Here is a 27,839-nt window from a genome sequence, read left to right on the forward strand (position 1 = left end):
ATACATGAGTTAACCTCGCATTCTCATCTTACACATCACACTCCTCTGTTATGGTGTGGTGGCCATTTCAGTAGATTTACTCACTAACATCCATCCATCCATCCATCTTCTTCCGCTTATCCGGTAACGGGTCGCGGGGGTAGCAGCTCCAGCAGGGGACCCCAAACTTCCCTTTCCCGAGCCACATTAACCAGCTCCGACTGGGGGATCCCGAGGCGTTCCCAGGCCAGGTTGGAGATATAATCCCTCCACCTAGTCCTGGGTCTTCCCCGAGGCCTCCTCCCAGCTGGACGTGCCTGGAAAACCTCCCTAGGGAGGCGCCCAGGGGGCATCCTTACCAGATGCCCGAACCACCTCAACTGGCTCCTTTCGACGCGAAGGAGCAGCGGCTCTACTCCGAGCTCCTCACGGATGACTGAGCTTCTCACCCTATCTCTAAGGGAGACGCCAGCCACCCTCCTGAGGAAACCCATTTCGGCCGCTTGTACCCTGGATCTCGTTCTTTCGGTCATGACCCAGCCTTCATGACCATAGGTGAGGGTAGGAACGAAAACTGACCGGTAGATTGAGAGCTTTGCCTTCTGGCTCAGCTCTCTTTTCGTCACAACGGTGCGATAAATTGAGTGTAATACCGCACCCGCTGCGCCGATTCTCCGACCAATCTCCCGCTCCATTGTTCCCTCACTCGCGAACAAGACTCCAAGGTACTTGAACTCCTTCACTTGGGGTAAAGACTCATTCCCTACCTGGAGAAGGCACTCCATCGGTTTCCTGCTGAGAACCATGGCCTCAGATTTAGAGGTGCTGATCCTCATCCCAGCCGCTTTACACTCGGCTGCGAACCGATCCAGTGAGTGCTGAAGGTCACAGGCCGACGATGCCATCAGGACCACATCATCTGCAAAAAGCAGCGATGAGATCCCCAGCTCACCAAACTGCAACCCCTCTCCACCCCGACTACGCCTCGATATCCTGTCCATAAATACTACAAACAGGATTGGTGACAAAGCGCAGCCCTGGCGGAGGCCAACTCTCACCTGAAACAAGTCCGACTTACTGCCGAGAACCCGGACACAGCTCTCGCTTTGGTCGTACAGAGATTGGATGGCCCTGAGAAGGGACCCCCTCACCCCATACTCCCGCAGCACCTCCCACAGTGTCTCCCGGGGGACCCGGTCATACGCCTTCTCCAGATCCACAAAGCACATGTAGACCGGTTGGGCATACTCCCAGGCTCCCTCCAGGATCCTTGCGAGAGTAAAGATCTGGTCCGTTGTTCCACGACCAGGACGGAATCCGCATTGTTCCTCTTCAACCTGAGGTTCGACTATCGACCGAACCCTCCTTTCCAGCACCTTGGAGTAGACTTTACCGGGGAGGCTGAGAAGTGTGATACCCCTGTAATTGGCACACACCCTCTGGTCCCCCTTTTTGAAAAGGGGAACCACCACCCCGGTCTGCCACTCCTTAGGTACCGTCCCCGACTTCCACGCAATGTTGAAGAGGCGTGTCAACCAAGACAACCCCTCCACACCCAGAGCTTTAAGCATTTCTGGACGGATCTCATCAATCCCTGGGGCTTTGCCACTGTGGAGTTGTTTAACTACCTCAGCAACTTCCACCAGGGAAATTGACGACAATCCCCCATCATCCTCCAGCTCTGCCTCTACCATAGAGGGCGTATTAGTCGGATTTAGGAGTTCCTCAAAGTGCTCCTTCCACCGCCCTATTACCTCCTCAGTTGAGGTCAGCAGCGTCCCATCCTTACTGTACACAGCTTGGATGGTTCCCCGCTTCCCCCTCCTGAGGTGGCGAACGGTTTTCCAGAAGCACCTTGGTGCCGACCGAAAGTCCTTCTCCATGTCTTCTCCGAACTTTTCCCACACCCGCTGCTTTGCCTCTTTCACGGCAGAGGCTGCAGCCCTTCGGGCCCTTCGGTACCTTGCAACTGCCTCCGGAGTCCCCTGGGATAACATATCCCAGAAAGACTCCTTCTTCAGTCGGACGGCTTCCCTGACCACCGGTGTCCACCACGGTGTTCGTGGGTTGCCGCCCCTTGAGGCACCTAAGACCCTAAGACCACAGCTCCCCGCCGCAGCTTCAGCAATGGAAACTTTGAACATTGTCCACTCGGGTTCAATGCCCCCAGCCTCCACAGGGATGCACGAAAAGCTCCGCCGGAGGTGTGAGTTGAAAGTCTGTCGGACAGGGGCCTCCTCCAGACGTTCCCAGTTCACCCGCACTACCCGTTTGGGTTTACCAGGTCTGTCCAGAGTCTTCCCCCACCCTCTGACCCAACTCACCACCAGATGGTGATCAGTTGACAGCTCTGCCCCTCTCTTCACCCGAGTGTCCAGAACATACGGCCTCAGATCAGATGAAACGATTATAAAATCGATCATTGACCTTTGGCCTAGGGTGCTCTGGTACCAAGTACACTTATGAGCATCCCTATGTTCGAACATGGTGTTCGTTATAGACAATCCATGACTAGCACAGAAGTCCAACAACAAACAACCACTCTGGTTTAGATCAGGGAGGCCGTTCCTCCCAATCACGCCTCTCCATGTGTCTCCATCATTGCCCACGTGCGCGTTGAAGTCCCCCAGCAGAACTATGGAGTCCCCTACTCACTAACATAGTTGTGGAAACACAGTAAGCACTGGAAACTAAATGCACACTTCATGCATTACTGCATTACTTCAGATACTAAGTTACTCCTCTAGTAAACTAGTATTCATATGAAATAAAACAATAAAACATTGAGACCATTCAGCAAAGGACACTGGGATATAGGCTAACCAATTCAACACTGGTTGCTATGGACTTGTCACGGCTTCGTCATTGTATATTTTAGCACATAGGTAAAGCTGCCGAAGCTGAACATTATATTTCAAAACATATATGTTTATTTTTAAAGCAGATTTTAAGTTACATTGTAACAATTTAACAATTCGCCCTTATGAAATCCAATCGCGACACGGCTGTTTTGGAACGCAATAGACAGACGCTTAAATTCAACTAAAATGTAACAGTGAACAATCAGTGTTGGACCTGCAGTCTGTTGAGATGCCTCTCCAAACTCACCATAAAACGTTAAGACACGTTGAGAAAAAAAGATCCCTATTTTGCCGTAATCCAATGACACGAAAAAAAAGTAATCCACAGAGATCAGTAGATCCACAAAAAGGTAAATGATACGGTGTATCCAGCAAGGCCTACACGCATCATATTCACCAGCCAGCTCCAAACAGGTGAACGAGGCCTCTCCACTTCGCCGTTTAAACAAAGTGAATAAACGTATAAAAGTCCAAATCTACACAAAACCCGCAATCAATTAGTAAGCTGACATCACATGTATATACATGGCATTTAGGAAACCTTTATTGCAAGGTTGGCACGGCAAGATGTCCAGACTAGTGCAACAGTAACTTTCGTTTTTTGCGTCCTGCTGCTCCCATTGTCAGCCAGGTAATATTTTTTTTACTAAAGCAGTATATGAAATCAGATGTATTACCTATCACCATTTAGTTGTTTTGTGTTATTTAAGATATTTATTTAATATCTGGTCATGCCAGATGTAATTATTCCACTCATTTTTTAAACAATGCAATTACCTGTTTGAGCCACCAGGGGGGCTCAAACAGGCTCCTGCCCCCCCAGCAAACTCCGCGTATGGGGTCAGACCCATCTGCTAGGGGGCCGAGACTGAGAGCTACATGGATAAATATGCACCACACAAGCCACTTTGAAATTTTGCTCTTTTCATGAATAAAAAAGTTGGATGACCCTCCCTTCAGCATAAAATAAAATGACATGACCCTCCCCTATTTTCCTCCGGTGGTCCATTCCATAAATACCGAACGGTCCCTTAATGGCTGTATTTCCAGACTTTGACATTTGATGATATGTGCACAGTATTAAAGACAGATATTTAGTTATTTACACTGTGTTCTGCCGTTATCTAATGCTAGGGTATTTAAATGCTATCCTGTATTCCATGGAGTCGGGCCGTCTCATCCTCCTGCGCTCCGTGGCGGACAATGTGAAGGTGAGACAGCAGCGATTAAATATGAACGAGTTTTGATTTAAGATTTGATTTGTATTTTACAAGGTGTTTATGGAACAATTATCACTCAGTACAAGCGCAAATAACACTGCTGGATTTAATCTTCATGGTAACGTGGATGATATGGAGTGAAGAAATGTGCGTGAGGCATTAATACTTTAAAATATTAAGAGTAATCTTTATTCCCACATGTACTTTCTGCAGTCTGACTTCAGTTCACCACCTCACCATCTGCGTCGCCAATTCCCATTGTCTCCAAAATGTGCGTACGCATGGGTCAGAGTTTGCGTGGAGGACCGCACATTCTCCCGGCAAGTTTATTTTTTATAAATCACAACGTGGGAAGTGGCGTACGCACATTTTCAGCTCCGTTTTGTGCATACGCCACATTTATAAATGAGACCCCAGGTCTCCAGAGGCCATGTGGTCAGACAGTGGTCACACTCAGCTTTCATATCCAGTCCCATATGCACACTGTGAACATGGAGCGCTGCCCAGACATGATGGAAATATGAAAGGAGGATGGAGATTGGTGAAAAATAATAAAGTTGTGTTAAGTGTGTACCTGCAGCTAAACAGGCAGCAGCTTGATGGGCACAGTGGGTTGTTTTTCTCTCTCTGTGGTTTGAATGCTGTTGTCACTGTGTTAGGAGGAGATTCACAGCAACATGATTTAAGATAGACCTGTCAGCATGGAGACACACTGACTGCAGACAAGCATGCAGCTATGCTCCGCCAACCACAATGCACACACACACATACACTCGCTGCATAACATCTCAGTGGCTTATGCAAATTGAACACTATCTCTCTCACACACACACACACTCCGACACACACTGTACAGCAGAGCGTCTCGGTGATGGTTTTGAGGCCTGAGGCGAGGCGCTGCAAAGAGACCAGATGCCATTCGAACGCTATTTACAACATTTGAGTTGGATCTTTTTCAAATAAACACCATCGCGGCAGTTATCAGTTAATGACAATCAGGCAGGAGATGTGGAGTGGAGCCAGACGACGGCAGCATGTCGATGCAGAATGAAGACATCCTGAGAATGAAATGTTCCTCTCTCCCCTACCTGCCAGTCCATCACGAATGCTGCAGAGCTTAGCAAATGTCAGAGGGGAATTTGAGAGGCTAATCGGAGTGCATGTCATGTCAGGAAGGAATGTGGGAAACTATTTCTTTTCAAATCACCCACCAGTTTGTTCAAGAGCCTGAGACTGAAGAAAGGTGTGGAAGTGCCAAGCAGGAGAGATGCCAAGAGCAGCCAGTTTGTGTTTATGAGAAAAACAGATCTGGGCTTTGGCATTCCACACGTACTTGACAGGCTTTAAAAAAGTTTTTATGGCTTATGTGGAACTGATATGGGGTGGGACGATAAAATGCTACAAAACATTTAAAGTATGAGTGGTTTCTTGAACATCACGGGTGATGTTCAGGTGAAAACCAAAGTTAATAACTAACATCCAGTACCTGTTCAGACAAGGTTTTGCTCTTTTGTCATCTTCTCTGTATGTTCTGTTTGTCTTCCAGAGCAAGTTTTCATGTGTTCTACAATGTCCATGTAGCCTGACAAGCCAGACCCACATCAAGATGTTGGGTCTGGCAACTCACCATTGGCAGGGCTCAATCCGAGGGGCGGGATAAACAGTTGTCTTTCAAATTCCCTCTGCACTCATAGCCAACCAGACCAATGCTAGTTGATAGATTAAACCTTTGCCGTATCCGGTCGGCAAAACTCCGAACTTCCTTTTTTAAGAATGACATCAGTGCTTAACTCCAAGTTTTCCAGAGTCGCGGCCAAAGCTGATTCGAAAGACCACTGTTTGCCAGCAGCAGCCATCATCTTTGTTTTCAAGTAGCAGGGAATTCACGCGGAGCCGTTGCAACGCTGCCATCCTTATGTTAAGCCCGCCCACCGACTCTAAACACGATGTGATTGGCCTGACCAGAATTTGGTTTTTCCAGCTCGCAAGCCAACGGAGAGTTGCTAGACTGACCCTGGCTGCAAATTACATTTGCTGCCACTAGGGTGCGTCTAGATTTCTAGGCTAATGTCCATGCACAGTATACAGTATAGGCTAGATCAGTGGTTCCCAACCTGGGGTCCGGGGACCCCTCAGGGGGGCGGCAAAGATTACAGGGGGGGCGCAAGTCTTTATCTGGTTTGAGGTTGAGGTAAAAAAAAAATATTTGCACATGTTAAACAAATTATGATAATACACTAGAATATATAATGTATACAAAAGTCTGTATGAAAACTATATATTTTTGTTGTTGCCTAAAATTGTAGGCAGGCTACTTGGTAGGCCAAACCTCCGGGACCTCTTAACCTGGGACCCTGCTGTTATCAGGTCAGCTGCTAGCTGCTAGCTGCTATCATCCTAATTTTTCCTGCCGCCACGGCATCACTATTTTATGAACGAAACATGGCAGAGAAATGTAAAAGTGCTGATAACTCCTCTGTATCAAAAAAGAAAGTAAGGCTCTATCTCGAGAGTTACCTCAACTTCGGTTTCGGAGGGGGGGCTCAGCTTTTCTTAGACATAAGTAGGGGGGGCGCCAAGGAAAAAAGGTTGGGAACCACTGGGCTAGATTACTGTGGGGGTCAGGGTGTCCCTTTTTGCTTTGTTGTCAGTTTGCCCTGTGCACTTGGTCTCTGCCCTATGTGGAAGTACATGGAGAGTTTGTGACAGGTACCATTGAGAGGACTCATTGAGCAGACAACACAAAAGTCTCTTTAGTGAGTTTTAAACACAAAAAGGCAAGCAAAACAATGGACAACACAGAAGCAGGGGCAGGCTGAGGTAAAAAAAAATCTAAAAGGTCAGGCAGTGAGGCAGAGGAACAGACTAGGGCTAGGCTAAATCCTCATGATCTGGAAAACAGGGCAAAAGTCACTAACAGGTCACAAAAATAAGGCTCGAACAAGTGGCTTGAGAGCTTGGCATGAACGCACAATTTGGCAAAGACTTGGGGAAGAATGAAGCTAAAATAGGAATCCTAACCAGCTTGATTGCACAGGTGATTGTTTGCAGGTGCGTGTTTGCAGCTCCTGAATACACACAAACACAACAGTGCACAACATGCTTGCAGGGTGAATGTGTTGCATGGTTAGGGGCAGGGAAAGCCTTACAGTGGAAGCAGTGATGAGCTTGGATATGGGAAAAAAAGGGCTGACAAACCTGGGTTCCAACTGAAGGGATAGGCCCTCAGGGGAAGACTGGTGGAAAGCCAGACCCTTTGTTCAATGCAGTAGCACAGAGATGCAGACCATTGGCTCCCAAGAAGATTGGGTGATAAAGTCAACTGAATCAATTGGTTGTCTTATACCCCGTTTACATGTACATGGTTATTTTGAAAAACTGAGACATTTCCCTTCGGTTGTGCCCTTTGTTTACATGCAAACGGAGAATTCACCTCTGAAAACGATTCTTTCTAAAAACTCCGGCCAGAGTGGAAATTTTGGAAAACGTTGTTTGCACTTTTGCATGTAAACTGAGACAAATGGAGGTTTAGGCAGCTGAGGAAGTGAGGAAGAGAAGAGAGAGGAAGTGATTCGTTGCTGTTGTTGCTATTTTCGGGATTCTGATTGGCTAACGTGGGCTTGGCGTGCTCTTGACAGCATTGATGGCATATATACACGGGTACGTGTAAACAAACACTTTACTGAAAACTGACAGCTATGCACGATGTTATTTTTGAAAACGGAGAGGTTGAAATGTCCGTTTATGAAAAAAGCCGGCCACGTGTAAACGTACCATAAATGGGAAATGGGCAGTCAGTGGATTGATAATGTGTGGATTGGTAGATGGGGAGAATCTTTCACCTTTTGGAACATTATTTGAGGAAGTGCAAATAGTCCGGGTATGTGTAGTTGTTTTTTCCGCACTTCACTGCAGTTCCTTTCAGATGTTACTTAAAGGAATGTCCTGTCAAGGCTTTTGCGTTTTGGAGGTGAAATATACTGGAGACTGTTACAAGTCTCTAGGTTTAACCAGGAAGCTTAAAGACATGAGTGATTTAGAGCTGCAAAGATTAATCGATTAGTAGTCAACTATTAAATTAATTGCCAACTATTTTGATAATCTATTAATCGGTTTGAGTTATTTTTTTATTTATATTTTTTATTCTCTGATTCCAGCTTGTTAAATGTGAATGCCTTCTAGTTTTTCCACCTCTCTGACAGTAAACTGAAAATCTTTGAGTTGTGGACAAAACGAGGACGTCATCTTGGGCTTTGGGAAACACTGATGTACATTTTTCACAATTTTCTGACATTTTATAGACCAGACAACTAAGCGTTTAATCAAGTAAATAATAGACAGATTAATCAACAGTGAAAATAAGCGTTAGTTGCAGCCCTACAGTGATTACTAGTTCTGCTGTTTCCTTGGCTGTGGGCAAATTAATTAATGGGACAAAGTGAGCTGCCTTAGAGAATCTGTTGATAAGGATGCAGATGTTACCTTTAGAAATTGGTAGTCCCGTGACAAAGTCATGGGCAATGTGCGACCAGGCTCGGAACAGGAAGAGGTCTTTGGAGGCTAGCCGGGGGTCGGTTTCTGTCGTAGTTCTGGACACACGTGTCACAGAGAAAAACACTCCACCTCCTCCTTCATGGAGGATCACCAATAGTGCCGAAAAATGAACGCCTGCATCTGGGCCACGCCTTGGTGGCAAGCCAACTTAGAGCCATGTCCCAAGGTCAACACATCTGGACGAACAGATGGGGAACAAACAAGCAGTTAGGGGGGTGCATTACCTGACTATATCAAAACTGACCCTATCAAAACTAACCACATAAAGTTCCTGAAAGACCTCTTGTAACACAGGCCAAATATATCTGTCGACGACACCATCTCCCTTGCCCTCCACACTGCTCTCTGCCACCTGGACAAGAGGAACAATATGTGAGAATGCTGTTCATAGACTAGAGTTCAGCATTTAACACCATTGTGCCCTCCAAGCTCAGAGACCTGGGACTCAACACTATTCTCTGTGATTGGATCCTGAGCTTCCTGACGGGCAGACCCAGGCTGTGTGGATAGGCATCGCCACATTCCACCCTGACCCTTAACATTGGGGGCTGCGTGCTTAGCCCTCCTGTATTCCCTGTTTACGCACAACTGTGTGGCGTGATCACAGACGGTCTACAGAGAGGTCAGAGCCCTGACATCTTGGTGCCAAGACAACAGTGATGGAACAGATGGATCTCAAACTCAGCAAAACGAAGGACCTGGTTGTGGACTACAAGAAGTGACAGTGTCCTGAGATAACTTTATTTATTAAATTTATAGGGATTTATTGCCAAGTAAGTAACACTTACAAGGAATTTGCCTTGGTTGTTTGTGCATACATAAACATATAAAACATTAATATGAAATAAACAAACAATAAATACAGAAACAAATATGTACATATAACTGTTTAACATTAAGAAAGAAAAAAAAGAGTACCTGAGCTTTCTAGAGAGCTCCTAAGAAGCTTTGTGCTGGGGAGAGACGTGTATGATGGGCTCATGGTGTTGTCATTTATACATATGTTTACTTGGCTTCTAGTGTGTCTATTTTGTTATTATTTTGTTGTATGGTCTTGAATATTGTAGTTCCTTGGTCATCTTTTCTTGATTTTTGTCTGGGTGGGTGGTGATGATGACGACGGGGATGTGGGATGTTCATGTTGCAAATTGTATGTTTTGTGTGTTGTGTTAAAAATAAACATTGTTAATCACAAAAAAGAAAGAAAAAAGAGGCTGTATGGATTAGTGCAGGATGTGCAAAAATGTTGAGGTATATTCAAAAGTTCAGGATATATAGAATGTGCAGAGGACAGGTATAGTCCACGATGAAGGATTAAGGGGCCTTTCACAACTATCTTGTTTGGTCCGGACTTTCGTACTTCTCAGTTTGATCCGAACGAAAATTACAGGTGTGAAACCTCACCTGGATGACCAAGTCCAGAACAAACGGTCAAAACTTACCATCGAGAGTATCCTGACGGCTGCATCACTGCCAGGTAACAGAGCCTTTGCAGTTGCTGCTCCATAACTGTGAAACCAGCTGTCGTTAGATATCAAGAAGTGCTCCCTCCATTTCTGTTTTTAAATCTAGGCTAAAGACACATTTTTACTCACTGATCTCTTAATCTGTTATCATGTCTATAATTCTGTATTTGTGAATTACTGCTTGTTGTTGTTGTTGCATGGGATGTTATTTTTGTGTTTTCGTTCTACAGCTTAGTGCTTTTTTGTACTGTGTTTAAATGTGCTCTGGAAATAAACTTTACTTACTTACTTACTGCCTGGTATGGTAGTTGCACCGCTCTCAAACGTAAGGCTCTACAGAGGGTGGTTAAAACTGCTCAGCACATGGGCACCTGGGTAGCTCACCTGGTAGAGTGCATGCCCTACAGAGGCTCAGTCCTCGATGCAGCTGTGGGTTCAGTTCCGACCTGTGGCCCTTTGCTGCATGTCATTCCCCCTCTCGCTCCCTTTTCATGTCTTAAGCTGTCCTGTCTTTTTTTGGGGGGCATTTTTAGGCCTTTATTTCTATAAAGGCCTAAAAATGCCCCAAAAAAAAGAATCTTAAAAAAAAAAGCTCAGCACATCACCAGGACGGTGCTGCAATTACTGTCTATATATGTATAGATAGACACAAGTATTTGGCAATTCTGCTTTAATTAATAAGAAAAAACTAAATATTCAATAAGGTAAAAAATGGAATCATGTAATCTAAACTAAACAATTAAAAAATAGAAGCCAACTAAATAAAAGCCAAACCGGATATCCGGTTGTACCGGAAGTCCGGCTTGTCTCTAGTCTAGAGAAATGGCTATTCTCATTCTTACAACATTAGCAACAACTCTTGATGTGTAGCAACTAATGTGTTTCAAGGGCGGATTTGTTCTATCGAGACTCGTCGCTGCACTGTTTTGTGCTATACAATAACATTAACTTAAAGGTTGCGTTTTAGTTGGTCTCTAATTTATATGTAACGTTAGTCTTAGTTTTGCTGTTAGCTACCTAACGTTAGCTGCCAGCTCGCTAGCGCGTTAGCTGCCAAGCCGAGAGACCGAGCCATCGGTCATCTAGCTACTGTTAGAGTCTGTTAATGAGAAATAAATAGGACCTCATACCAAAAGAGAACTGTCGTTTTGTTTCAATAGAAGTTAATTGACCGGGTTAATTGACCCGCTCCTAAATGCCCGAACAAGGCCCTAGGATGAATGGGTTTTCTCTCGGCGAACTATGCTGGCTGTTCTGTTGTCCGCCTTGTCCGAGTCGCATCGCGGCCAAGCTAGCTTTCCTCCCACCGGAGCCCACGTACTCGGTGCACGCCGATGCTAGCGGGGTAACTAGCTTACATCTAACCGAACGGGCGGACTGGCAGTACTCTCAGCGAGAGCTCGATGCAGTGGAAGTTTTTACCACCAGAAGCAGTCGGGGTAACCGGGTCGGGTGTATGTTTGTGCGTTGCGCCCCGAACAGTCGTTACACGCTGCTGTTTTCCCACGGTAACGCCGTGGACCTTGGGCAGATGTGCAGTTTTTACATCGGCCTCGGCTCCAGGATCAACTGCAACGTGTTCTCCTACGATTACTCAGGCTACGGAGTCAGCACCGGCAAGCCCTCTGAGAAGAACCTGTATGCGGACATCGAGGCGGCCTGGCAGGTCCTGAGAAATAAGTGAGTATGCGCTATGGGAGTATTATGGTTCAGCACATGACCTCAGTTTGGTGTTCATGTAGTACACTAGCCCCAATACATGCTCATATTTGGAAAGTTATAAGCTAAAGGTTTCTAATTTTTAACCAGTTGTGTGGCAGAGTGTAAAAAGTCAACATGGGCAAAATGCGCATAAAAATACGTTGATGGAAACCCCACTACATACATGAAGGTAATGTGGAAAAAAAGCTATCAATTTTTTTTTAGAATCAGTGGTAAGAACTTCAAAAGTACTCAAAGAAGTAGACCCTTTCAGCAAGTATAGTAAACCCTTGTTTTTGCACCAACAGCTTAGTGAATATAAAGTTACGTTTGCAATTAGAAACAGGCTGAACCATAAAATTAGGTGCCACCTAAATATATATTCCCTAAGAGGAAAATATGTGATAACGTTGAATATCACAATAACGATATTACTTGCGATACGGATATTAAAGTGTACTTATTTCTGCTGCTTTCAGTATTGTGCTAAGATACAGCAAATTGCTTGTTGAATTGAAAAGAAAAAATCCAACAATACTTTATTGAACAAATTGAACATTGAATTGGACATAAAAAGCATCATTAAAAAAATGACAGTTACATGTTAAAGTGTAGTTTTCTACTGATTCTCTCTTTCAACTAATTCAAAAAAATCTTTGTCTTTCATGATATGTTGCATCCTTTCGCAATGTGTTTATTGCGCAAGTTGATATGGCCATAACGATTAACAAAAAAAAACTATATATCGTGTAGCCCTAGTGCCACCTTAGCTGATCCATACCACATCCCCTCATTTTTTTTCAGGCATTTAGTTTTTCTGTTTGTCTATTTTAGCATTAATTCCTTGTTTTGCGGGGACCAGAGCTATATTTGTGACAATCTTCAGTCCCAGTCTCTGTGGTCTTGCTGGGGGTTGTGTGGTTGGTTGGGCCACAGGGATTTTCCTGGCATTGATAGCTTCATCTTATTAAAATGTTTGATGCTATTCAGGTGGTCTTACAAATTTGTGGTTATATTTGCTTGAAATTTGCTTGTTTTAACCTGCCAACATCTTTGAATCCAAAAAAAGGTTCCAAACAGCATATTTTTTGTCATGACGAGGCTTGCATAATGGCATTGTTCTGTATCACCATCACTGCAATACGTTAATTCTGATGAATGTTTGTTGTTCCTGTAAAGCTTCTTCTTTCTATGCACAGTTTGTTGCATAGCCTAATGGACACTTAACATTTGTGGACAGAGCTTAGGGTGACATTTGCAATTCTTGGTTTGATCCCTGTTAAAGACAAGCAAATGTGGCAGAATCAATGTCATGTGAGAATGAAATAGGAACAGAGGCCTGAATTTAGATTGTCATTTAAATACAATTAATCATGCTGCGTTAAGGGCTAGAATTATGTGGAACTGTTATGTTGTAGTGTCTCTCACAATAAATGGATATGGTGATAAAGCTGAGGCTTAACTTCATTCTCATATGTAAACATTTTGTAATGATTGATTGGGGGCTCTACCGAATACATTTTTTATCTTTTTATTCGAAGCTTCTATTGAGGTTCTTGAAAGAAGCTTTGGTATTTTATGACCTCACCAACCCTAAAACATTACTCAATTTGAATAGTGATTAATTTGATTAAATGAGTTAGTCTTTTTTTTATTAAATTAACTTTCTTTCATGAATATAACTCATCAGTTTCGTCAACATAAATACTTGCTAATCCAGCAGGCTAATCCAATAAGGGCATAAAATGTTGATGCAATAATTGCACCCTTAGGTTCATAACAAGTTGAAAACAATCCTAAACAGCCAATCAAATTCTACATATAGTACAATAATATTAGTGTAGCCTAATCTTTATCTGCAGCTGTGCAGAATTACCGTGTTTAAACAGAATTAGGAGACATGGGGAAAAAAGCTTTTGAATGTTAATTGAGACTTTGAATGTCAACGTTATGGATGAAGCTTCAAACTATTTGCTACAGCCCTTTCAAGTCCTTCGCTTCTTGCTACCAGAACAACTGACACTGACTATTTCAGATTTTCTTTTACAGTCATGATGCCCAGTTATGGCATCATGACATCATATATATATATATATATATATATATATATATATATATATATATATTAGGGGTGGAACGGTACATGTATTGAAACGGTACGGGCGTCTCAGTTCGGTGCATGAATTTACACGGAGAATACACGGTATAAAAATAAATAAAACTTGCGTGCAAATTAATTAATGTAATGTGCAACTACTGTTACATACGCGTTTCTTAGGGACACCTAATCTGTAGCCCCGCCTTAGCTCTGAAGCTCCTGAGCTTTGCCAACATGTCAAGTCGGTCCAGTGAGTCCACACCAGAGCCACGTCTTTCTCCATCACTCTGGTCCACACGAAGCAAACTAGTCCCTTCCATATACAACCAAGCACGGATGTACTGTAGCTGTATCCCTTCTTGCCTCGAACACAAATGGCTTCCAGGCCAATTTGCTTCGTTGTTTGGTCCGCTGTTAGCTCCGCCGTTATTCGTTAGCTCCGCCGTTAGCTGTTAGCTCCGTCGCCACAATTCGCCAATTGCTCTGTCTAAGAAGCTGCTCTTTTAACACCCCTGCTCTGTGCATTCACATATGAGAGCAGCGCTTGTCTCCCATATCACACTACTAGCTAGCTGATTGTCTTATTTTGTTTACAAGTTCCAGATGGAGTCTGGAGATGATGTGGGGTAGCCTAGGCTACTTATTGTTTAGGCTAGCTACTGTTTACATCTTACTTTATACGCTTCTGGCTGTTGCAGCTAGCTCAGGGGAGAGACTGGATGACACTAGGTGGTACAGCCTGAGACATGCACAATAAAAAAAATTGCCTTCTGCATTTTTGTTATGCGTTTCCCTCCGTTGTACCGAACCGTGATGTCTGAACCGAGGTATGAACCAAACCGTGACTTCAGTGTACTGTTCCACCCCTAAAATATATATATATATATATATATATATATATATATATATATATATATATATATATATAGGAAAATAAGTATTTGAACACCCTGCTATTTTGCAAGTTCTCCCACTTAGAAATCATGGAGGGGTCTGAAATTGTCATCATAGGTGCATGTCCACTGTGAGAGACATAAAAAATCCAGAAATCACAATGTATGATTTTTTAACTATTTATTTGTATGATAGAGCTGCAAATAAGTATTTGAACACCTGTCTATCAGCTAGAATTCTGACCCTCAAAGACCTGTTAGTCTGCCTTTAAAATGTCCACCTCCACTCCATTTATTATCCTAAATTAGATGCCCTGTTTGAGGTCGTTAGCTGCATAAAGACACCTGACTGTCAATCTCCCTCGGACTGGGGCTCCATGCAAGTTCTCACCTCGTGGGGTCTCAATGATCCTAAGAAAGGTGAGAAATCAGCCCAGAACTACACGGGAGGGGCTGGTCAATGACCTGAAAAGAGCTGGGACCACCGTTTCCAAGGTTACTGTTGGTAATACACTAAGACGTCATGGTTTGAAATCATGCATGGCACAGAAGGTTCCCCTGCTTAAACCAGCACATGTCAAGGCCCGTCTTAAGTTTGCCAGTGACCATTTGGATGATCCAGAGGAGTCATGGGAGAAAGTCATGTGGTCAGATGAGACCAAAATAGAACTTTTTGGTCATAATTCCACTAACCGTGTTTGGAGGAAGAAGAATGATGAGTACCATCCCAAGAACACCATCCCTACTGTGAAGCATGGCGGTGGTAGCATCATGCTTTGGGGGTGTTTTTCTGCACATGGGACAGGGCGACTGCACTGTATTAAGGAGAGGATGACCGGGGCCATGTATTGCGAGATTTTGGGGAACAACCTCCTTCCCTCAGTTAGAGCATTGAAGATGGGTCGAGGCTGGGTCTTCCAACATGACAATGACCCGAAGCACACAGCCAGGATAACCAAGGAGTGGCTCTGTTCAAATACTTATTTTCCTCACTGTATGTGTGTGTGTGTGTATATATATATATATATATATATATATATATATATATATATATATATATATATATATATATACAGTGAGGAAAATAAGTATTTGAACACCCTGCTATTTTGCAAGTTCTCCCACTTAGAAATCATGGAGGGTCTGAAATTGTCATCGTAGGTGCATGTCCACTGTGAGAGACATCTAAAAAAAAAAATCCAGAAATCACAATATATGATTTTTTAACTATTTATTTGTATGATACAGCTGCAAATAAGTATTTGAACACCTGAGAAAATCAATGTTAATATTTGGTACAGTAGCCTTTGTTCGCAATTACAGAGGTCAAACGTTTCCTGTAGTTTTTCACCAGGTTTGCACACACTGCAGGAGGGATTTTGGCCCACTCCTCCACACAGATCTTCTCTAGATCAGTCAGGTTTCTGGGCTGTCGCTGAGAAACACGGAGTTTGAGCTCCCTCCAAAGATTCTCTATTGGGTTCAGGTCTGGAGACTGGCTAGGCCACGCCAGAACCTTGATATGCTTCTTACAGAGCCACTCCTTGGTTATCCTGGCTGTGTGCTTCGGGTCATTGTCATGTTGGAAGACCCAGCCTCGACCCATCTTCAATGCTCTAACTGAGGGAAGGAGGTTGTTCCCCAAAATCTCGCAATACATGGCCCCGGTCATCCTCTCCTTAATACAGTGCAGTCGCCCTGTCCCATGTGCAGAAAAACACCCCCAAAGCATGATGCTACCACCCCCATGCTTCACAGTAGGGATGGTGTTCTTGGGATGGTACTCATCATTCTTCTTCCTCCAAACACGGTTAGTGGAATTATGACCAAAAAGTTCTATTTTGGTCTCATCTGACCACATGACTTTCTCCCATGACTCCTCTGGATCATCCAAATGGTCATTGGCGAACTTAAGACGGGCCTTGACATGTGCTGGTTTAAGCAGGGGAACCTTCCGTGCCATGCATGATTTCAAACCATGACGTCTTAGTGTATTACCAACAGTAACCTTGGAAACGGTGGTCCCAGCTCTTTTCAGGTCATTGACCAGCTCCTCCCGTGTAGTTCTGGGCTGATTTCTCACCTTTCTTAGGATCATTGAGACCCCACGAGGGGAGATCTTGCATGGAGCCCCAGTCCGAGGGAGATTGACAGTCATGTTTAGCTTCTTCCATTTTCTAATGATTGCTCCAACAGTGGACCTTTTTCCACCAAGCTGCTTGGCAATTTCCCCGTAGCCCTTTCCAGCCTTGTGGAGGTGTACAATTTTGTCTCTAGTGTCTTTGGACAGCTCTTTGGTCTTGGCCATGTTAGTAGTTGGATTCTTACTGATTGTATGGGGTGGACAGGTGTCTTTATGCAGCTAACGACCTCAAACAGGGCATCTAATTTAGGATAATAAATGGAGTGGAGGTGGACATTTTAAAGGCAGACTAACAGGTCTTTGAGGGTCAGAATTCTAGCTGATAGACAGGTGTTCAAATACTTATTTGCAGCTGTATCATACAAATAAATAGTTAAAAAATCATATGTTGTGATTTCTGCATTTTTTTTTTTAGATTATGTCTCTCACAGTGGACATGCACCTACGATGACAATTTCAGACCCTCCATGATTTCTAAGTGGAATTTCGCATTTGCGCCGTGAAATTTGCGTAATTGTCGTATCCATGCGAGTTGAAATATTTCACCCTGAGCGATCAAAAGTCGCGTGAGTAATACACAACATAACATTGTGATGCATCAAAGTCCAGTGTTCTGTGAGACAGCTGGCAGCCAGTGGGTACTTTGTCCATCCATGTGTGGGGTCATAATCTTCTATTAGGACGACTGCTCACTTCTGCCTAGTTGCTGCTTATCAGAGGCAGGATTTGTCCAGGCCAACAGATTGGTCACACCCAAGCTGTTATCTGAAGAGCTCTTATGATGGCATCACTTCACAAGACATACAGCCCAGCACCTCCTGCCCAAACTGTGTGTGTGTGTGTGTGTGTGTGTGTGTGTGTGTGTGTGTGTCCAGCCACTGTCTGGTAACATTTCAAATGGTTCTCTACAGTGGACCACCCAGTGCATACCTGACACCAGGTATACCCTTGGTCTCTAGAGTGTTTTTCCAAGTGCGCTCTAAAGAATTCAGATATAGTCATTCTCCTTTGCAAGTTTTGGTACTGAATGGAGCATGGTCCGTCTCATGTCTTACTGTTTATTAGCTTTAACGCATGCTGCACCCAGTTGATGTCAGTTCAAATCTACTGAACTTCTCTTCTCAACTACAACATGCAGTGGTTTCACTGAGCAATGGATACATATTATTAATACATTTGCACAAAACATTTTAAAGCTGGGCAATATGGGAAAAAATTTAATTTCACGATATTGTTGACCAAATACCTCTATCGATATTGCGGTGATATTGTAGGGTTGGCAATTGGTGCTTACAAAAAAATATTTACACAATGAGATTTTTGATAAATAATCATCATTAATGTGTATATAATAACTAAGTGGGTAAAGGCAAATAATAGAAAAGCTAGAACAGTCTGGTAAATTCAAGATATTACATCACTTTACTGTAATCCAGCCGTTAAAACCAGGGACAGGTAACACTTGTGTCATGTCACGATATTACGATATCCAAAATCTAAGACGGTATCTAGCCTCATATCACGATATCGATATAATATCGATATATTGCCCAGCCCTAACACTGAGTAATGTGAAAAGTTTTGTTTTATTAATATACGTAATTTAAAAAATTTCACATTACTCAACATTTATAATTTACACATTGGAATGTGTACATTTAAAGGTTTCTGTCAATGTTTTTGTTATGCTTGTATGATCAAAACTTGTGAAGCTAAATACATGACAAAGTTATCCAAATCCTTTTAAATGTGCCTCCAGGCCTTTGCTTGCAAGAAGTACCTGTCATATTGTCTGTCTGTGAACAGATTATCAGGGACTATCATCTTCATCTAACACCGGAATAGTCTCATCACTGTGATACAACAGTCATCTCTGTTTGCACTCCTCCCTCTCTTTATAAGACAGTTATCAGAACAATGGGTCTGATAAATGTCTTATATTTCTCACACCAGTCTTTCCCTTAGTTCCACATTTCTACTGCTAGTTATGATACCGACCTGCAGACTGCCACGGTGTTGCCATAGAGCTCTCATCTGTCGTCTGTGCAAATGCATGTGCAGCCTCTATGGTTAGACAGATATTGGCCTTTTATTAAAAATAGGATATCTACCAGTGAGGACTGTCTATTAATGACACAAGCCACAGTGTGATCATGAAGTCTTGCATTTTATGACATTGATTGTGTATGGTGAACTCTCAACCTGAATTGATTATGATTAGGCCTGTCACGATAACACATTTTGCTGGACGATAAATTGTCCCAGAAATTATTGCGATAAACGATAATATTGTCCTTCTGAGACCATCTAATATAATGATAATGGCAGAATAATGCAGGTACACCTTTTCAAAGATCAATACACTTTTATTTCCAAAGAATATTTAACACTGGAACTGGAAGACATTTTAAATATCCACAATATGTCTTTGATATCCTTTAGTATGTCGTCTTTCACGCTGTTGTACGGTTGTGGAATTGCCGTTTGTGACACGCATGTTCTTCCAGGCAATTCGTACTAGCTGTCAAATGTTTGCAGCATTCCTCGAGTGTTTGTGCAATAGACTACAGACTCTGTACTACATTTAACAATTATTTATTAAATATAAAATTTAAATAGTATATAATTAATAAAAAAATTATATTTATCTATATCTGCCACATGGCGAGTAAATGTTTGTACCAAAATAGTTCTGTTTTTCAGTCTTCATTTTGGCGAAGGTGCAGCTACTTTCTTCTGCTGTCTGCAGGCCGGAGCTTCGCGGGGGCAGGCCGACACACACACACACACACACACACACACAGACACACACAAACACTGGCGCAACTCTGACACACTTTCCGCACTCCGTGTCTGTGGACAACTGTAGGCTTGTACCGGTGATGATGTTCTGTGCATTGTCGGACACATGCAGCCACTTTCCTGAAACCGCTTGCGAGACTGACAAGTCCACAGTGGCGTTTATATCCGAGCCTGTCTCCACCGCCTCCACCTGCAGGTTGTCAGCTGTGTGGTTTGGAATGAAAGGGAGAAAACAGGACACCGAGTAACACGGCGGATATCGCTCATATATTTTTTTGTTTTTAGTTTTTTTGACGGCGCCTTAACTGCAAAGTGCTGCGGGAAACCCTGCTCCAACTCTCAACTAGTGTTTCTCTGTCTCTCCGCCAGGAGTCCCGCCCCACACAAAGACCATGCGACTGACAAGAGGGTTCACCCCTCTCTACGCTAAGGAACCGAGAGTGGTCCTCCAGTCTCTTTGGTAGAGAGAGAGAGAGAGAGAGAGAGACAAGGAAAACAAACAAGCATGCAAATGGAAATTATCGTGGCCGGAATAATTATCGAGCTCATTTCTTTTTTAATCATGCGATTAATTGATTTATTGACTATCACGACAGGCCTAATTATGATGTAACCTTTAGATCAGATTCCATACAAGTGTACATCAATATTTGCTAGAGTTGGGTCGTTTTTAGGGTTGGGCATTGTTTGGATTTTAACAATTCTGATTCCAATTCCGATTCTTGCTTTCGATTCCGGTTCTTATCGATTCTCGATTCCGATTCTTTGAGGGGTGGAGTTGAAACGGGTCACATGCCTATTTTCACAAATAAGAGGAAAGTTTTCCAGGGCTTTTTCAATGTAAAATAAAGCCAGACTAGAGCGCTGCTTACTGTGCTCCAAGGCTGCAACACAACAAGCACCTGGCCACTACGGAAACCAAAACTTGCGCATATTAAATTGGGAAGCGGTGATCGGATTTGAAATACGATTCCAAGCGATTCCAATAAAGAAACTATTCTACTGGAATCGTAATTTTTGAATCGATTCCAAGTAGGAATCGGTTCTTCTCGATGCCCAATCCTAGTCGTTTTCCAGTTTCACCGGTCTGATCCTGTGTACGAAGCTAAACTGGTTTTATTTGTGTTTGGGTTTGATTTTATGCTAACCAGATGAACTGGCATTCGTCACTGTGACACCTTCTGGCAAATTAAAAAGTGGCCTACATAAGCAACGTGCCGATGCCATCACAACGCTAAATCCAACTTGTATTGCAAGCAGTGTTGGACAGTAGCGTTACTACTTCTCAATAGCTCTGCTGTTTTTCTGAATCAAATAGCTTTTCAGTAGCTTAGCTCTTTTCTCGATCAATTAGTGCAGTAGCTCAACACAAGCTACATTTCCCCGAGCATTCTGAAGCTCAAGCACATTATTTCAGTTTTAGTGCATCTCTTAAAACTGCTGAGGATCACTAACATCATGCCAAACGTGGGCGTGCGTGTATGTCGTGTACATGGATGTATCAAAAATAGCTCAGATATAGTGAACTTCTCCTCTCATTATGGTCTCTTTGATCAGTTTCACTCGGGAGTGGCTAAGACAAGTGCGAAACCTAGTGGTAAAATTTAGTATACTGGTCCGGTGTTTGGCTTGAAATCAAACTGGTTTGAAAACGTTTACACCGGCCCAAACCTAGTTTGTTCTATTACAGAGATTAGTGTGCAGCCCACCCACTAGTCGAATCATTTAGCTAGAGAGTGTTGAAAAACATGAGAGATCATTTTGTCAAAGCTAAAAAAACGGCTTCATAGAGTGTTCTTAATGGTGTTAGAGGCAGACAGTCATTTTGATTTGGAGATGAACACCACGTTAATAATGTTCGATAAGATAAATGTAATGTTTGGAGGTACGTCAGTGTTTAACATTACTGTATTTACTGTTGCCAGGCAGCCTGCTTTCCTTTACTTCCGCCCTCTTCTTCTTCTCTACTACTCACAGATTATTTAGTTTGTACGTCCCTTGGTGTTTCAGAGAATACTGCAACGAACAATGAGTTGAGCATAAACGTCTCTGTGCATGCTCGTAGCACGCCATCTACGGGGGCTCGCGCACGAGTATACCCAAGCCTTTAACGTTACTGTATAAAACTTGCATACCGCTCAAAACCCCAATAAAAAAAGCCAGAGTAATGTTCCCGCAGCATTTTGTTTTGTTGCTAAGCTGTGTGTAAAACGAGCGATGATGTTAAATCAACTGTTTAACGTAATGGTATCCTAGGGTACCATCTATTTGCTGGATTTTTTTCGGAGGTAACGTTGGCTAACGTTAGCGAATAACCCCACTGATGGCGACGTTATTGTATGTTTAATAATGACAGTAGTAGTGGTTATAGTGAGTGAAAGTGTGATGTGAGATGCACATTGCAAAATGTGTTATGTATTTGGAATTGTTCATTAGCTATGTGTGATATCTATAAAGATTAATGGACTCACAGTAGTAAAATTAGGCTGAAACTGATTTTATTCTGATCCACAAACTCTGTGTGAGAAAGGACAGAGAAGGGACGCTAACATTATATCCTGGAATGTAATTGTAAGACATATGAGGCGTATAGACCCCATCAGGTCCAGAGGAATTGCATCCCTCCCAATTGTAGAAAAATGAGTAGCGTCACGTTTTTAGAATTGTGGCATCATCTCTTGGTACCAAATTATCGGTTCTCATGACATCCCTTCCCCAGACTCATCAGACCAATAAGCAGAGTGAACATTCTCGCATCAATTGTCATGATGCATTTTGGTTTACTTGGATTTTTCTCTGCGTGGAAAGAAACCCAACAAAGGGGAAAACACTCCCAAAATTTACAAACTCCTCAACTGATTTGGACCAGAGCAAACCAGCTATAGAGGCCTAAACCCACTGAAAGCGTCTGATGTCAAACTGCTTTGTCTACTCCGACCTTGTTTCGATTTTGGAGCATCAAAAAGAGGACCCAGCGCAGGTCTTTCAGCATGTAGCTGCACTACATGTTTGGAGAAAGTTACTGTAATACGCTATGTAATGATGTGATCCGAATCAAAATTTATATTAATTAATGTGTATTCAGGCGCAGTAGCCCCGGCAGGATATACTATTTCTTGGTACGTACAAAAACTGCACCAGAAATCAGCTGTTCTTATAATATTTAATGTGTATGAGAGAGAGAGAGAGAGAGAGACGCGCTCCCAGCAGACAGCTGTTGGCGACACTATACAGAGATATGAATAACATTATTTCTCTGTGTGCCATGTAAACATAATATCCCTAATATGATCAAAAACGGGATAAGCCTCATAACCGCAATATTCATGTCCATGCATGTAACAAACGATTCAAACAACATGCTAGCTTCGTCCGTTTGTTTAGCAATGCTCAGCGCCCAGCAACCAGTTTATCTATGGATCGAGTCATAAAAATGAACATTCTGATTAATAGTGGCGTATAATTAATTAATGTGAAAAAACAGTAGAGCAGAGAAGAGCTACTGTCGGCCGCTGCTCCTGTGCGTATTTATGCATTGTTGTCATTAGATGCATTGCGATTACTGCTGCCAGCGCCACTGTTCAGGCGGGCCAAAACTGCTGTGCACTTTCGCTGCACGTCCGTCTCTCTGTCTCATCGCTGTCTCACTGACTGAGTTTGTTGTTAATCAGTGAAACTGGCCACACCAGGTGTGAGAGCAGCGTGATAGTGGTGTGTATACGCCACTCTACAAACTGTCTTCTATTTACGGTGAAACAGAGAGCCGAGGATGTTAGCGAACGTGTGAATCATGCTCATAACTCATTGCGCCGACACCATTGCCAAATGTCACGGCAGCTAAGCGTGTGAAAGTTTCTTTAAAAAGCCCAATAGGCTAATAATTGTGATGGCGTTTATAAGGGTGAGGGGGAATGACATGCAGAAAAGGGCCACAGGTCGGTGTTGAACCTGCGGCCACTGCGACAAGGACTGAGCCTTTGTACATGGGGGGCACGTTCTACCAGGTGAGCTACCCAGGTGCCCAATATAGTGACCTTTTCTAAAATACTGCTGGTTCTGTGGTGTTGGCGCTTTAAATATGTCTGCAGTGCGCCATAGAAGCTTTAATTGAGGCGCGTCGATTATCGCTTTCAGTGCGTTTGGGCCTTAGGTGTGAAAACGCTTTTAGTCTTAACAATGAAAAATGCTATTTCTGTTGTTAATTTATGTTTTTTTAAGTATCAAGTTGTCTTATTTGTTCTATGTAAAATCACTATTAATCAATCTTGCCTTTCTGTGTGTTGTTGTACAGGTATGGTGTACCACCTGAGAACATCATCCTGTACGGTCAGAGTATCGGCACTGTGCCCACCATTGACCTGGCTGCTCGCTATGAATGTGCTGCTGTCATCCTCCACTCCCCACTCATGTCAGGACTACGGGTGGCCTTCCCCGATACACGCAAAACCTACTGCTTTGATGCCTTCCCCAGGTGAGACACACACACACACACACACACACACACACACACCTGTTACCTGGGAAACTAGCAACCGTCCACAAGACAACAACCTTTGTCGTCTGCATGCTCTGAAACCCTCTAAACCAGAGATCTTCAACAGGGGGTCCGGGACCCCTAGGGGGTCCTCAGAGTTACTGCAGGGGGGGAACCAAATTATTGTAAAAAAATTTTCAACTCAAATCAACTTTTTATTATTTTTATATTTTTTTGAACATACAGAAAATACAACTGAACAAGAACAACAACCCTCTCCCACCCAACAACCCTCTCCCACCCCCACACTCTGCGGTCTCGAGAAAACAAAAACAAACGGTGTTCTGGTTTGAGGTTGAGGTAAAAAAAAAATATTTGCACATGTTAAACAAATTATGATAATACACTAGAATATATAATGTATACAAAAGTCTGTATAAAAACTATATATTTTTGTGTGACCCTTGCTGTCATCAAGTCAGCTGCTAGCTGCTGTCATCCTCGTTTTTCCTGCCGCCACGGCATCACTATTTTATGAACGAAACATGGCAGAGAAACGTAAAAGTGCTGATAACTCCTCTGTATCAAAAAAGAAAGTAAGGGAAAGTTACCTCAACTTCAGTTTCGGAGGGGGGGCTCAGCTTTTCTTAGACATAAGTAGGGGGGGCGCCAAGGAAAAAAGGTTGGGAACTACTGTCCTATGGCATATGTTGAAGTGGATCTGCTGGTGATTTGGGTTCTTGGAACAGTGGGAAATGTTGTCCCAAACTGCCACCCAATTAATTACATTCCCCTCCGAGCTCAGCTCTCGCTCCCATTTCTTTACTATTGGGAGTTCTCCTACGGATACTTGCATCAGTTTAGCATAAATCCCGGACGCTAATCCTCTCACAGGAGAATCAACAAGCCATTTAATGATTGGGTGCATCTCAAGACTGTTCCCCCATGGTACTCCATAACATTTTAGGGCTGATCTTAAAGGGACAATATGTAACTTTTCTGCATTAAAATGTCTAAAAACGACCATACCTATATTATATATTTTTTGAGTTGTGTAGTTACACTATCCCAAATGTTTGCATCAAATGGCAAACCCAGAGAAATCTGTTTATTTTATTTTCAGACACATCACGTTTCATTTAGCTAGTCGCCCATCAGTGGCGTCATAACCTTTCACCACCTAGTTACTCGTAACTTCCGTCAAAACATGGGCACCCAGATGATACATTCGAGAGTAATTGTAAATCATACAATGTCACAGAAAAAAATACTGGTAACACTGCTTTTTCTGCCAAAATGCATAATTTTGTGATTAATAACATGAAACCTTATTTATTGATACATATCAATATTAATCCAGCTTAATGTTACTACAATGTATGTGCTGGTTGACAAGTAGCTAACATTAATGCTAGCTAATGCTTGGTGGATAACATAGAGTTACAACATCGTTCCACACGCTCATCAAGTTATTACTAGTATGATTGTTTTGACCATGGATAAAAGCAGCACTGCCCACGAATAAGTTCACTAGTAGGGTTAACGTTAGCTGTATAGATAGACAATTAATCTAATGCTAATTTAGCCAGCTAGCACACTCCGCTCTGCCTGCCTCACTCCCCCGGCACAAAGAGACATCATTCGGGATGATAGCTGACAACACAGCCGGGACATATAGCAATAGCTAGTTACCGTTAACCCCAGCCGGTGCTTACGACGCTAACGCTAGTTTAATGAAGCGTCGGGAAACAGAGAATATCAGACCCAGGCATCCTAGTCACAACATCGGCCATCCATAATGTTAGCTAGCTAGCTACGTCTCCGTAAACGCTAACGGTGTCTGTACCGAAAATCTCCTCCCTGCCGAAATTTCTCCCCCCTTCGCGTTTAGCTGTCTTTACAGTTAGCTAGCTAAATTAACCCGACAACAGGTGTGTTAAGCACCAAAACGAAAAGTGAAGGGGGAGATCGGGCAGCTGGGAGATGTTCTGCTGCTGCACAACAGGCATCGAACATCATCGCCATCGCGGAAAATCCCCACCCACACCACACTCTTAGCCTCGTTGAGTAGCTAACTAGCGTTACAACAAACCCCGTCCGCCCGGTAAAATCCAAAAGGTGACATTGGTATGTGAAATAGACTGTGATAGTGTGGTAAAACCTGCAAACGTTTGCCGCTAATGTTAGCTTGCCGGCTCACTAGCTAACTGGTCAGCTACCAATACAGATTGAATCAAGAAAAACGTAATTATGTTGGGGAAACTGCAGCCATTTTATTAGCATGATATGAATAAACGTTACTAAACGTAATGTGAATAAACTTGAATGGGTAAACTCGTCCGTAAACAGCATTCTAATCAATGATAGCGTTTAGCAATAAAAACTCCCATAATTCCACGCAACTTCCCTACGTCATCAAACCTCTGTGTTTACAATCCATTGTGGTTGAGAGACCCCTAGCGGCAGAAAGTTACATATTGTACGTTTAAGCGAAGATAAAGGAAGAAGGATGTCCTAGGGACCTCAAAGCTAGCTCTCAGGTCTTCAAAACTTAACATACCTTCATCATTGAATAACTGGTCTAGAGTATAAATACCTCTGTCACTCCACTGGTTATAAACAAAAGGTTTGTTACCAGATATTAAGTGTATGTTGTGCCAAATTGGGGTGTTCAAATGCCACTTATTGGTGTAGCGTAGTTGCTTCTCCACCTGTTTAAAGTTGGTCAATGTGTTGGTGATAATAGGGCCATAGGCTAGCATACACTTTTTTGGACACACACCTGTGAAGGCAAGGTCTTGCAGTCTTAGGGCCCTGACACACCAACCAGACGGGCCAACCGTCGGCAGAAAAGCCAGTCGGACTGATCAGTCGGGTCCCGAGGTCCAAAAAATGCCTCAGAACACACTGAGGCGACGCCGACTTCAGCGTACGCTCTGCGTGTGCGCGAAACGTAATACGTCTCCATAGCAGCAGGCGGTGCTGCTCTGTATTGTTTCCATTAACAGTCTGATTATTTACCAGAAAATGAAGACCGGCAGCTGATTGGACGAACACGTCACGTGGTTCTTTTTTCTCCGGAAATTCACAGCCAGACTGTCATGGCGGCTTGTTCAGAATACGATCTCATATTGTACTAAAACAGTTCACCGAAACGTGTTTCTGAAAACATTTTAAGCGAGAAATAGGCCATGCAGTTGCTGAATCTGTCTTCATTTCAGATTGACAAAGGTCAATTTAAAAGATTTTCGTCAGATTTTGAGAGGCTCATCCGCTCCTCATTTCCGGGTGAGTCCCGACTGCCCTGTCCCTGACTGAACATGTCAGGTCGGCCCAAATGAATGCCAACGGCTCCTCGGACGGCCGACACGGGACGCACTGAACAGACTCGAGTCACGGACCTCGCCAGACGGCCCGACGCCCGATTATCGGGCTGGTGTGTCTTCTCTCTTAGACTTCCAGTGAGGTTTCGCTCTATTTCTCTCCATGGGACTGTAGATGAGGGGTCCATCCACACTCTGAGGGTCCGTAGCTGAAAGGCTCTGCGGTAAACTTTAAGGTTAGGGAGCGCCAGGCCTCCCCATGTTTGCGGTACGTTGCAGGGTAGAGTATTTTAGCCTGGGTTGTTTATTATTCCAAATATACTCC

General features: G+C 43.3%; 1 protein-coding gene across 1 annotated transcript in view; it reads left to right on the forward strand.

Annotated features, from left to right (window-relative positions):
• The first annotated feature begins 10,872 nt into the window (after nt 1-10,872).
• abhd17c (abhydrolase domain containing 17C, depalmitoylase) overlaps nt 10,873-27,839 on the forward strand; it is a 30,931-nt gene continuing 13,964 nt past the window's right edge. Inside the window, exons 1-2 of the mRNA XM_031300988.2 lie at nt 10,873-11,760; nt 24,009-24,188. Of these exons, the coding sequence (XP_031156848.1) occupies nt 11,276-11,760; nt 24,009-24,188 (665 nt within the window). The 5' untranslated portion in view covers nt 10,873-11,275. The remainder of the gene's footprint in view (nt 11,761-24,008; nt 24,189-27,839) is intronic.

Source organism: Sander lucioperca, chromosome 3 (assembly GCF_008315115.2).
Source record: "Sander lucioperca isolate FBNREF2018 chromosome 3, SLUC_FBN_1.2, whole genome shotgun sequence".
Taxonomy (NCBI): domain Eukaryota; kingdom Metazoa; phylum Chordata; class Actinopteri; order Perciformes; family Percidae; genus Sander; species Sander lucioperca.